At 55.0% G+C, this 12161-nt stretch overlaps 6 protein-coding genes across 6 annotated transcripts; 3 read left to right on the forward strand and 3 right to left on the reverse strand.

Annotated features, from left to right (window-relative positions):
* Positions 1-1216: 1216 nt before the first annotated feature.
* C8A04DRAFT_29407 (uncharacterized protein) lies at positions 1217-2961 on the forward strand (the record flags this gene model as incomplete). The annotated part of the gene is made up of 2 exons (XM_062780999.1): positions 1217-1818; positions 1887-2961. 2 exons carry the CDS (start codon positions 1217-1219, stop codon positions 2959-2961), a joined length of 1677 nt encoding a protein of 558 aa, XP_062636376.1.
* Positions 2962-3417: 456 nt separating this feature from the next.
* On the reverse strand, positions 3418-4656 carry C8A04DRAFT_37878 (Glyoxalase/Bleomycin resistance protein/Dihydroxybiphenyl dioxygenase; the record flags this gene model as incomplete). The annotated part of the gene is made up of 1 exon (XM_062784035.1): positions 3418-4656. The coding sequence occupies one exon, from the start codon at positions 4654-4656 to the stop codon at positions 3418-3420; it is 1239 nt and encodes a 412-aa protein (XP_062636377.1).
* A 1153-nt stretch (positions 4657-5809) lies between these two features.
* On the forward strand, positions 5810-6607 carry C8A04DRAFT_29409 (uncharacterized protein; the record flags this gene model as incomplete). The annotated part of the gene is made up of 1 exon (XM_062781000.1): positions 5810-6607. One exon carries the CDS (start codon positions 5810-5812, stop codon positions 6605-6607), a length of 798 nt encoding a protein of 265 aa, XP_062636378.1.
* A 223-nt stretch (positions 6608-6830) lies between these two features.
* C8A04DRAFT_12782 (uncharacterized protein) lies at positions 6831-6980 on the reverse strand (the record flags this gene model as incomplete). Its single annotated transcript, XM_062777457.1, has 1 exon — positions 6831-6980. The coding sequence occupies one exon, from the start codon at positions 6978-6980 to the stop codon at positions 6831-6833; it is 150 nt and encodes a 49-aa protein (XP_062636379.1).
* A 457-nt stretch (positions 6981-7437) lies between these two features.
* C8A04DRAFT_29410 (ribosomal L27e protein family-domain-containing protein) lies at positions 7438-8162 on the forward strand (the record flags this gene model as incomplete). Its single annotated transcript, XM_062781001.1, has 3 exons — positions 7438-7500; positions 7719-8055; positions 8155-8162. The coding sequence occupies 3 exons, from the start codon at positions 7438-7440 to the stop codon at positions 8160-8162; spliced, it is 408 nt and encodes a 135-aa protein (XP_062636380.1).
* Positions 8163-10337: 2175 nt separating this feature from the next.
* On the reverse strand, positions 10338-11833 carry C8A04DRAFT_37881 (triose-phosphate transporter family-domain-containing protein; the record flags this gene model as incomplete). Its single annotated transcript, XM_062784036.1, has 5 exons — positions 10338-10703; positions 10766-11173; positions 11234-11457; positions 11544-11611; positions 11697-11833. 5 exons carry the CDS (start codon positions 11831-11833, stop codon positions 10338-10340), a joined length of 1203 nt encoding a protein of 400 aa, XP_062636381.1.
* Between the last annotated feature and the right edge of the window lie 328 nt (positions 11834-12161).

A 12161-nucleotide genomic window follows, 5' to 3' on the forward strand; every position in this document is an offset into this window, starting at 1 on the left:
GCATCAGCGCCTCTCGGGGAGCATTTTGACCTCTTCTTCGGTTCAACTCAATCCTGTCAGGCCGTCGGAATACCCCCAAGAACGGAATGACAGAACGGCGGGAGATTGCACTAGGTTTGTTACTCAGCTTTTTCGGAATTCCAAATTTGTGGTCGTTCCGTCGAGCCGTCCGTCTCTTCTCCAATGCCTTGATTTTTGGACGCTAATATTAGCTTCCCGCGCTCGGGGCTTAACGTGACCACAAACCCGAAATGGGTCACCCGTCAAACTCACAAGCAAACTTCACGAGGACAGTGGTTCGAGTGGGCATTCGATTCCACCTCCTCGCTTCGGGAAATGAGAACGTGCCCGCATAGCCACAATCTGGAAATGAGGACACTCCAAGATCTAGTTCCTAGGAATGATCGACCCGGAACAGAGGGACGGAAGAAAATCGTGGTTGGAATGTGCCCCGGAGATACGGATCGTCCATTCCACGTGGTTCGCCGGACTGTTGGATTCCGATAAAGCGCGAGACCGCGAACTTAAAATCCGATCCAACCCAGCATTCTCCTAGTGTACACTACACTCCAATCGTGTAGACCTTTGTAGCGATGTACACGTACCGATTAACTGTGCGGTCCGAATCTGGCAATACTGCGATGCAGGCTGCAAGATGCACGATGCACTCAGTCGTCACTTTCCACTTGCCATGCAATTGTTCCGGGGATATCGCAACGCAGAGTACCATTGTACTATGGGAGCTACCGTTGCAAATGAGAGCGTTCCGTTGCTAGGGAGAAAATCTATCAGCAAGTACATACATAGGTAGTAAAACAAAACCGAGGCGGCGCGCTCCTCGTGAAGAAAAAAGTAGTCCGTAACCCACGCCAAATCATGGATGGCAGGAGCGCGTCATTGGCCAGTGCAAAATTTATCTCCGCAAAAGCGGGCTTCAGCGCAAGGCTGCCACCGCTCCAACTCAAAGCTGCCCCAGCCCAGATCGCAGCCTCGCGATTACTTTAGCAACCACCACGAGAAACATCGAACATCACGCCGGCTATTAAACACAGCTGTGGCCGATTTCTTTTGGAGGCCCCTTTCGGACATAATCGGGTATTTTGGGCTTTTCGCACGGCAATTCCCGATATATTGGTGTTTCACAGCAACACCGCACGCCTCGAAAGGCCCAAACTCACCCCGTCAACGACTCGACCCCCCCTGCGACCACGGCAAGATGGCGGATTCGGACGGCGAATACGTCGGGGACCTTTCGGACGATGACCTCGACCATCAAGGGGCACCCGCTGCTGGAGAAAGCTCCTACGGCACACGGTCCAAGGCCGGTGGTCGAGGCAAGGGCAAGTCGGGCGACGGCCGCAAGGGGGGCCGCTCAAAGGCCGCGTGGGAAGACATCAAGCGATCGTGGGAAAATGTAGTCGAGACGGAAGATGGCAGCATAACAATCGAAGCGCTCATTGAAGCGGAAAAGCGCCGACGACTGAAGCGCGATACGACCCCGTTCCAGCGCGGCATCATCCGCCACTTGATGCTGGTGCTCGACATGAGCTTCGCCATGGCCGAGAAAGATCTGCTCCCGAACCGATACCTGCTGGCGCTCAACTATGCCGTTGAATTTGTGCGTGAATACTTTGAGCAGAATCCAATCAGTCAGCTGGGCATCGTGGGCATGCGCGACGGTATCGCTGTTCGGATCAGTGATATGGGAGGGAACCCGACGGAACACATCGAGAAGCTGAGGAAATGGGCCGAGCAGCAGGAGCCACAAGGAAACCCGAGTCTACAAAATGCGTTGGAGATGTGCCGCGGTGCGCTCTTGTGTGTATCCCTAACGGCTAGGCGAAAGAGCGAGGCAAAAGCTAACGTTTATTTCTCTTGGTTTTCAGTCACACGCCCTCCCACGGCACACGAGAGGTCCTCATCATCTATGGCGCATTACTGTCGAGCGACCCGGGCGATATCCATGACACCGTGAACCACCTCATAACCGACCGTATTCGTGTCTCTGTCGTGGGACTCGCTGCGCAAGTAGCCATCTGCGAGCAGCTATGCAGCCGCACCAACGGTGGAGACACATCCAACTATGCCGTCGCCCTTCATGAGCAGCACTTCCGAGAGCTTTTCCTAGCTGCTACCACACCACCCGTAACCCACTCCAACACCACGGTGTCCAAAGACCCCAAAGACCAACAACAAGATCCACAATCTCAACAACAAAAACTCAACAACCACAGCAACCAAGCCTCCCTCTTAATGATGGGTTTCCCCTCCCGCACGCTGGCCCCTAAGGACAACGTCAGCCTCTGCGCCTGCCACCACCGTCCCACACGCGAAGGATACGCCTGTACCCGCTGCCGCGCCAAAGTCTGCCGCCTACCCGCCGACTGCCCCGTCTGCGGTCTGACCCTCGTGCTTAGCACCCACTTGGCTCGCTCTTATCACCACCTGTTCCCCCTGCGCGGCTGGGTCGAGGTCTCGTGGGCGCAAGCGGCCGCACACCGGTTGACGGCGTGTTTTGCGTGTCTGGCGCCGTTCCCGGTTGTACCCGCATCTGCGTTGTCAACGGATGGGAAGGGTAAGGGGAATGCTGCTACGGCAGAAGGGGGAAATTCCGAACGAGGAGCAGCAGCACCAGCAGCAGCAGGGAAAGGAAACACAGCAGCAAAAGGGGGAGGAGTCCCACCCGAAGCTAAGACCACCGGGGTCAGCGAGAGCGGCCGGTATGCATGCACTGTGTGTGGAAACCACTTCTGCATAGACTGTGATGTGTTTGCACACGAAATGATCCACAATTGTCCCGGGTGTCAGAGCGACACGCGCGGTGGGCAACAAGAGGGGCAACAAGCACAAGACCGGAGTAATGGGGAAGCAGTCAATGGTGGGAGTGGTAGTGGTGGTAGTAATGTGCGGACTCACGGGAACGGCACAAATGGTGATGGGGATGCCATGGTCATTGATTAAGGGTTGGGCTTGCGGGGCTTTACTGGGGTTTCTATTCACAGGGCGCTGTCTTATTTCCTTGGAAAGGAAAAAAAATGGGATGCTGAATAGATTCCAGCTGTATTTACGTTTTGTTTTACAAGGGGGTTGGCGTTGGGCACGAAATCATTGAATGGTTCAGCGGCATTGAAGAAAATAAAGGACTGCTTTGGGACGTTTGATAGCATGGCAAGACACATGACCAGGGAACACACATCCGGATAAGCAGAGAAGGCATCAAATTATTTGAAGGATGCGGTATGATTAGAAAACTATAAAACGGTATCATAACTCTACATGTGCTTGCTCATCATGAGTAAAAGTCATCACTCCTGCATGGCCATCCATGGCCAACCCCTAGCCGTCCCCGGCCGGAACACATATGACGAACAACGCCAATCATACCAAGGTACAGTATTCCTCCTCGTGGGAATCATCTTACAAATTCCCCCGTTCCGCCTGCTCGCGCTCAATGGCCTCAAACAGGCTCTTAAAGTTGCCGGCACCAAAGCCGTCAAACTCGTTGCGCTGGATAATCTCAATAAACACCGTCGGCCGGTCCATCAGCGGCTTGGTGAACAGCTGGAGCAGGTACCCCTGCTCATCGTAATCAATCAGGATGTTGAGCCTCTCCACGACGTCCAGGTCCTCCTTCAGTTCCCAGTTGCGCTTCTCCGTCTTGAGCCGCGCGCGGATAGTGTCATAGTACGTCTTGGGTACATCAATAAACTGCACGCCGCGAGCGCGCAGCGCGCCCACCGCGGCAATAATGTCCGTCGTCAGCAGCGCAATGTGCTGCACGCCCGGCCCGCTGTTGAAGAGCACGTACTCCTCGATCTGCGAGCGCTTCTTGCCCGGGGCGGGCTCGTTGATGGGCATCTTGACCACGTTGTTGGGGCTAGCCATGACGATGGAGCTGAGCGCACTGAACTCGGTGCTGATCTCGTTGTCATCGACAGACCAGAACCGGTGGAACGAGAGGCACTGCTCATAGAAGGCGCACGCCGACACCATCTCGTTCCAGTCCTGGTTGCCGACACAGTGGTCGATGCGCGAGAGCGGGACTGCCGGGAGCGTGCTCAGCGCCGGCGCGGTGGTTGCGTTCACGGCCCGGAAGCCGGGCAGGAAAGCGCCGCGGAAGTCCTGCCGCGCGATGAGGGTGTGGGTGGTGTCGCCATAGGTGCGGATGACCGCGGTGCGCACGTGGCCGTTCTCTTTGTCGCCCAGGGTGGTGGGCGGCTGAACGGCGTCGGCGCCCTCGGCGACAGCCTTGGTGTACACGCCGTCGACGCTGTCGACTTCAAAGGCAACGTCCTTCACGGCGTCGCCGTGGCGTTCCATGTGCGCGTACATCTCCTCCAGGAGGCGCTTGTCCTCGGGCGAGATGGGCTCATCCTCCGGCAGGTACTTGGCCGACCGGATCGGCGAGGTGAAGACGAAGCGGACATTGTTGTTGGCGATGACATAGGATGCGAAATAGCGGCTGCCGGTCTCGAGGCCACGGTAGGCGACGGTCTTGAAGCCGAAGTATGTGGTGTAGAAGCCTGCGGCCTGCTTGGCGTTGCCCACCCACCAGGTGATATGGTCGTAGCCGTTGAAGTTGTGGGAGGGGCTCTGGACTGCGTAGTCCGAGGCCCCGGAAGATGTGTAGTTGTCCAAGACGGCAGACGGTGACATGCTCACTCAGCAGGTATCTTGGTAATTTCCAGGGGTAAATCTAGAGGAAATGTATCTTCTAGTTGAGAGGTACAAAGCCTAAATGGTCTTGAGGAGAAGAGCTAAAGGGCAGCTAGAGATGGAATTGAAGATTGAGGGCCGAGCACTTGTTAAGTCGCACAGGGTGAGTTGGATTGATTGGTTTCGGATTTCAATGCTCCAAGAGGCAGATGCGGCGGAGGGGGACACGGGACTTATATGCTGACATGTGTGTTGCATAGTGCGAGAAACAACTCGGCTTAGCAGCAGTCCCCTTCCATACGCCCCAACTTCCCCGGATGTCCCGAGCGTAGGTACGGAGATGGCTGGTCTCCCAGCCAGTCAACCGAGCCGAGCCAAGCATGTCCGGTGCCCGCCTCCCACGGCCACTCCCGCTGCTAAACGCCGGTTGAGCCGGCCGAGTCCCAAGACAACCTAGAGCCACCGGTGCCCATGTCGAAGGGCAGCATTTGGGGCATCTCTTTCCTCAAAAAGAAGAGCGGTTTCAGATCACGCGGCACCTCTCCGCCTGGGTTGGTAGGTTCACTGGCCGCCCCTTTGCCCACTGTGCGCGATTGGCTTGTGGCTTCCTCTGGATGACATGAAACCCCGGTTGTTCCGCAGACAATGACGATAACACACCGCAAAGCCGAGTTGAGGGAGCGTTGATGTCTGGCCGCCGGTTGGTTGGTGGGGAAGGCGGAATCCCACCGTTCCCGAGGATCAGCCGCCCAATGCCGTCCAATGCCGCAGATTGCCGAGAACCGTGCCCCCCGCAAAAACAAGATAGCGGCGCTCAACAACGGGGATTTCAAAACAGACATGCGGTCATCCCAGGCGCAAGCCGCATTCGGTCGAGGCACGAGACCGCTGCGTTCAGCATAAAGCTGTTGTGACCGGGTTCTGCAATAGGCCAGCCCGGATTGGTAAAAATACCGTTATCGATCCCCGTGAGTCCCGGACACCGTAAAATGCAAGCAGCCGCAGCAAGGACTTGACCTTGCATTTAACTCCAAACGGACGATTGAAGCCGCTGTCCATCTGAGTCCTGAGTTGGGTTTCATCCGAGACCGCCCATAACTGCTCGCTATCAATCGCCGTCTCGAAACCTCCTGTTCCGCCACACAGCATCACCATGGCTTACGTCGACCTCTCCCAACGGGACATCAACGTCCTCGAGAAAATCAAGGACCCGGAGTTCGACCCATCGCTCGTAGCCCAGGTTGATCCCGCTCTGCCCAAGGACCCCCACGTCTCGGATCCGACCAAATATCAGGACGTGTCCCAGCAAGAACGCGACATCATCCTGACCCTCCAGAAGGCCGAAATGCAAAACGCAAAACAGCAAGCCGGGCAGAAGCCGGGAACAAGCCTTGTGGATGAATACCACAACAGCGTGTCCAAGCTGGGCCAGCTGATCCAAGACCACCCCCAGTATGCTAGCGCCCGCAACAACCGGGTGCAAGCCCTGAGGCGATTGTACGGGGACTCGCTGCTGATTTCCGGCGCCCCAAGGAATCCTCAGGCACTCCTTCAAAAAATCGATGACAGCGAAAGATTAAAGACGGGCAAGATTGTATTGGATGACCTCGACCGCGCGGTGTCCCTGCTCACACCCAAGATCGCAAACACCCACTTCTCTCCACAAGCTGCAAGGACGCTTTCCAACGCCCACACCCAGCGTGCTGCCATCTATCTCATGACGTCCAAGTTATTAGACTCCGGCTCCGCTTCAGTGGATGCTTCACGACCCGAATCTGGGTGGTCAAAATTAGATTTTGAGGAACGGGCGTCGCGGGATTTCGCTATGGGCGGTCGGTACGGAAATGAGATCGCGAAGGGGTTGGCCGTGAGCACGAACCCGACGGCGAAGCTCTGCGGGCAGATGGTGCGGGAAGCGATGAAGAAAGAGTACGGGCCAGGTTTGGTGTAAGGCTTAGTCGGGGCGGGTGGAAGGATGGGCGGGATCAAGACATGTAACATAAGTCATCGGTCGGCGTTTTGGTGTAGTATTCGAGCGGATTGCTGTCTCTAAAGTGCTTTGATGGTTTATGAAAACACATTCAAGAGCTTTTTGGGAACCCAAGGCGACTGTGCAGAACGCGTTTAAGCAAACTCCCATGCTATGAAGCGAATTATCGAATTAGCATGGTAACTTACCGACGAGCCGCTTCGATTGTTTCCTGAGTTGTCCTCCCTTTCTCCTTTTCCTCGCGGTTTATTCTGAGCGCTGCTGCCGACACGCCAATGAACACGGCGAAGATGGGGTCCGCAGCGCGGGAAATTATGTACGTCGGAGGAGCCATGTTATCCTTCGTGAGGTCGACAAATGCGGGACAGTGAACGACGGGTAACGAAGGACAGGATTGACGCCAGCGAGCCTTGTTGAGATTCCGTCTTTTCGCGAAGCCGAGAACATCATGTGGGGAACAACTTGCTGAAGGTGCCGAGGGGCAAGGGTTGCTTGGCGCGCTTGGTCCATGCACGCAAGGTGTGAGCACGGACCATAGCTATGTCTTAGTCATCAAGCCCGTCCAATCCGAGGCGTTTGCCCACTCGAATTTTGGAAGCCCACAAACTGGAAATTATTTCGGGGAACGACCTTCAAGACTACTCTCTGCGCCCGCAGTCGACTTAGGAAAGGCCCGAGGAAACAACAGGTACGTCGTCGCCGCGTTTGAGGTCTCAATTCACGGTTATAATTGCTATTTCAACAACTCTCGACTCAACTGACCTTGTTGCCCCGAAAACAGAACCGACAAAATGAAGTTCCTTAAGACGTCGAGGGTCTGCCTCGTTACCCGTGGTCGGTACGCCGGCAAGAAGGTACGCCATCCGATACGAACATCCGTTTCTGTTTTTTTGCGCCAGCAGTGGGAATTCTAGGGATTGGGATCGATTGCGACTAGGACGCGTTCGGGCGAGACAGCAGCTGGGGATGCGGGACGAGTGAGGACGAAGGGGGAACGTGAAGCGTCATGTGTAGAAGATTGCGCGTCGACTACGAGAGAAGGGAGGAAAAATACTGACTTCGTCTCCTTCAGGTTGTCATCATTCAGCCTGTCGACAGCGGCAACAAGTCGCACCCCTACGGCCACGCCCTGGTTGCCGGCATCGAGCGGTACCCTAGCAAGATCACCCGCCGCATGTCCAAGACGAGGCAGGAGAAGCGCTCCAAGGTCAAGCCGTTCATCAAGGTCATCAACTACAACCACTTGATGCCCACCCGCTACACCCTCGAGCTTGAGGGCCTCAAGGCTGTCCTCAACGCCGACACTTTCAAGGAGGTCAGCCAGCGCGAGGAGGCCAAGAAGACCGTTAAGAAGGTGCTCGAGGAGCGTTACACGAGCGGCAAGAACCGGTGGTTTTTCACTCCTCTGCGTACGTTCCCCTTATTCCTCGCGCACCAGGGACAGAAAATCTCTTGCGCAACATCCGTAAAGCGGCAAAGGACTACTTGTACTGACTCGCGCTATCCAGGTTTCTGATCGGTTTCTTCTTCACACAAATGGCTGGGCGGGGCGAATGGTTTTTTCGGGCTGTACACAGCATTCATCACGGAATAAAAATCTGAGGTTCACTAGCTGAATTAACGGCATTCTCCTGACGACAAAGTTTTTGTCTGATCTGACGTCCTCGCCATTCCCCCCCCCAACCACCCGGATGCTGGAACACATAGCCCTCGGGCGGAGCATACAAAAATCCATGGTTTGAACGAGACAGACCAAATAAAAAGGGATGGGGGCAAGGGATGGCGCGGACGGTTTTGTGGCACTCGGTGATGTCCGATGATACGATACCCCCTGACCTAATGGATGGGAACCGGCAGTGTAGGACGAACAATGAAGCTTTTTCAGCGACCGTGTTCCAACATCTCCGTTCCGGTCGGACAGATCTTACGGCCACCGTTGCGTGCATTGAGTAATACTTGTGATACTGCGACACCGAGCAAGTTTCTATGTCCCCTCTCTCCACCACTAGGTGATCGCCGAAACGTTCGTCCTTCCCGTTTGAGCTTCACTCCCGATGAAGTCCTGACTCAGCAAACGGAGAAACCATTGTCGGTGCATCTGTGTCTCATTCTTGTTCAAACACACCCTACCCGTTTCCATTGACCAGGGTCCAAAAATCTGCCGGTTTCCCCCCTACAAATACAACCATACCACCCCACCTAGCCTACTATATATGATAACAGCCCAGCTTTGCGGTAATCATCTCAGCAAAGGGTAGGTAGGTAAATGTAGGCACCGACCTCCAAAAGTCCCAACCCATCTCTCCTCACATTCACCAGAAAAGGAATGCCACAAATGCGTGACGTGACTTGCCGTTTCTGCTTTCTTGATCCTCCCTCCTTGACACTACGGCCATAGTCCCCCGCCCTTATTACCCCTTCCTTCCCCGTTTGTCTTGTCAAAGGACCGGGCGTAATCGGTCCGCCCGCTGATCTCCCCATTCTTTTGTAACCACCCCGGAGCAAACATTATTCGGGGGAAAAAACGACGTCCATGTATGCTCCAATGAATGTAGTGTAATCCAAACCTCAGAAAAAAAGTACACGTTTACCCTTTCTTGGTTCCCTCTTCTGCCGGCCTAGCCTTTTGCCCTACCACCGTACGTCCCGTCCTCGCTATAGTACCCCAACCCGAATAAAACCCGTAAACCCGGATAGGATATGCACCAACATAGCCGTTGCCGTACGTTCACTTTGCATCTTATCGTATATACCAGTGCGACTTATCCGAGACCGACAAACCCCCGAGGACACGGCAAACGATCAATAAAACCCGGTACGGTGGCCATCGAACCGAGCTTGACAGATATTGCGGCCCAAGAAAATGACTGGAAAGTCCGCACGGTAATTAAGCAAACGCCCGGTAGACCCATGACGTCCCGTACATACATAAATTGTGTCGATCTAAACGAGGTGGGATACATCATACTTGAAAAAAGTGAGTTGATCACCTGTGTCACACAAATTCGTCCAAAAGAACATGACACGGAAGCAAGTACAAAGTCATTGGTAGATCTACAAGTCTATTTTCCCCGATCTTCGATCTCGCCTGGAAATAAAACAATGCAAGAGAGAAAGAGGTTCTTTTCACAAAGAACACATTGCCATGCTCGTACGTAAAGCAACCCCCGCGTTCATGATGACACCCTACGCGCCTCGTTCCCTCCATTCCAAAGCATCACACGCCCCAAAAGTAAAAACCCGAATAAAGTCTATGTCGCGCAAGCCTTTGTCCCCGTCCGTTTCCTCTGGCCAAAGAAAGAATGTTAAGAAAGCAGCCAGGGGCAAAACAACAAGCCGGACGCCATCGAGCGGCGCCGGTAGAAGAGGCAAAGTGTTAGTGTGCGATTATATGTACTCGCCAAGTGTGAGCCACCGCCATCATGACTGCCACCATGTTTCATGTCATCAGTAAGTTTCCCGTCCGCCCATTCCGCTCGTCCGGTATCCGGTGCCTTCATGATCCTTGAGGCCGAGCTGCAAAAAGGAAACGCCCCCATCCCTGTTCCTCCGTTCCCGCGCATTAAATCATCGAGTGTAGTATGGAAGTAAGAAAGGGGATTAAGGATTAAGCCAAGTGGATGTTTTCATGTTGTCGTTTCTGGTTGCCACCCATGTGTCCCCATCTCTGCTCCTCATCGCGATTGGGCCCTTAGAGCCTGGACAGGCCCATCTTGTTCTTGGCCTCGTCAAGGTAGACGTGGGCATCGTCATACGACGGAGCGAAGCCGCCGAAGAGGGCGAAAAGGGCCATGAGGACAAAAGCGATGATGGCGAGACGGCGGAGCACGGGGCGGCGGTTGCCAAAATCGGCCCACTGGCGACCAGCCTCACCAGCATAGCCCTTGAGAGCCTCGTAGCCAAGCTTGTAGTAGACCATACCACCCAGGGCAATGCTGTAGCCGAAGAACTGGAGGGCAGTGACCTGAGTGCCCCAGATGATCATGGAGGCAACGACAAGGAGGACGTCCTTGAGCACACCGCAGAGGGTGAGGACGAGGGACGAAGTCTTGCCAATCTATTGGGCGAGTTTGTTAGAACACGATGCGGCATCTTGGATTTAAGCTGGTCCGAACTTACCAGGAACACGACCGAAACGTTCAGGAGGAACGCGCACATGCCGTTCAGGAAGAAGGTGAACAGGCCGACATCGTAGACCTCAGCCATGGTAACCTTGGGGACTTCCCAGAAAAGGGCAATGACAAAGTTCATGGCAGCGCAGACCGGGGCGAAGTAGTACAGCGAGACAAGGGGGTCCATCTTGAACTCCGCAGAGCTCAGGAGGCGCTGGACCATGGTCAGGCGGAGCGCCTCGAAGATGATACCGGCAATCTGGTAGATGAACCCAATCCAGACAAACTTGATCTCGCCGAACGAGGCAATCACGACACCGACGACGATGGCCGAAACGTTCAGGAAGACCTTCAGGTTCGGCTGCGAGACGCCGAGAGCCCAGCTGGAAAGGAGGACAGCGACCGGGGTGGTAGCCTAGGCCGAATTAGTCTGGTTCACCGCCACTAAGGGGAGAGATTTGGGCTGGCTACGAACCTTGAGCATCTGAATGAAGGCAACACTCAGGTAGAGGTAGGTCAAGTTACCGCAGATCAAGCTCAAGCTGAAGAAGAAACCAATGGGTACAATGGCACGCAGGTAGACGCGGCCAGTCATCTTGACCGTCTTGCGGCCATCGAGCAAGGTGGTGTACCGGGCCAGAAGCTGGGTCATCACCGTCGCAAACGCGAGATGGAACGTGGTGAGCAGCACCGGGTAGGCTGTGAGGTATCAGCAAACATGCTCTTCTCCTTTTTCGCGTCTCTTCGTGGCCGTGTTGATGCGCGCGGGGTTGGTTGTGCCTTACCGAAGCCAAGCGTGGAAAGAATCCACTTGTTGAACAGAATGACCGAGGAGCTCAGGGTGATCCAGATGCTGCAAACGAAGGCGTTAGCAACCATCATCAACTTCCGCTCGTCTAGTCTCGTCTCATTGACAGGAACGCGATCGTTGTACTCACCTCACATAGACGGCGGGGTGCAGCGATGCCTTGGCGGGCTGCGACTTCTCAGCCTCAGGGTTGACGGTGGGAAGAACGGGCTGGTTCGGCTCCCGGGGCTGGTCGCCCGAAGCGCGTGTCTTTTCCTCGACTCCCATTTTGATAGTGTCTGCCTTTATGTTGTTGTTGTTGTTGTTGTTGGGTGATGGTGCTCTCGCGAGTTCAATTTACGGTTGCTGGAACCGGCAGCGGCTGTGAATTGCTAGACGCGTGGACCGTGGACAGTTAAAAATGTCAAGTGGAGACGAAGAGGATGAGACAGGATTCAGATGGCCGGTTGGTTGTTGGGTTGGCGGTGCGCGTGCACACAGTGACGTGGGACGGTAAAACGAATGGATGGCCAAAGCCCGCTGCGACCGGTGGGAGTGAGAAGAAGGTTTGTTGAGGGAGGATAAATCCGCGGATGGGTGACAGGAAAGTGAAATA

Source organism: Dichotomopilus funicola (genome assembly GCF_033296635.1).
Source record: "Dichotomopilus funicola strain CBS 141.50 unplaced genomic scaffold C8A04scaffold_38, whole genome shotgun sequence".
Classification (NCBI taxonomy): domain Eukaryota; kingdom Fungi; phylum Ascomycota; class Sordariomycetes; order Sordariales; family Chaetomiaceae; genus Dichotomopilus; species Dichotomopilus funicola.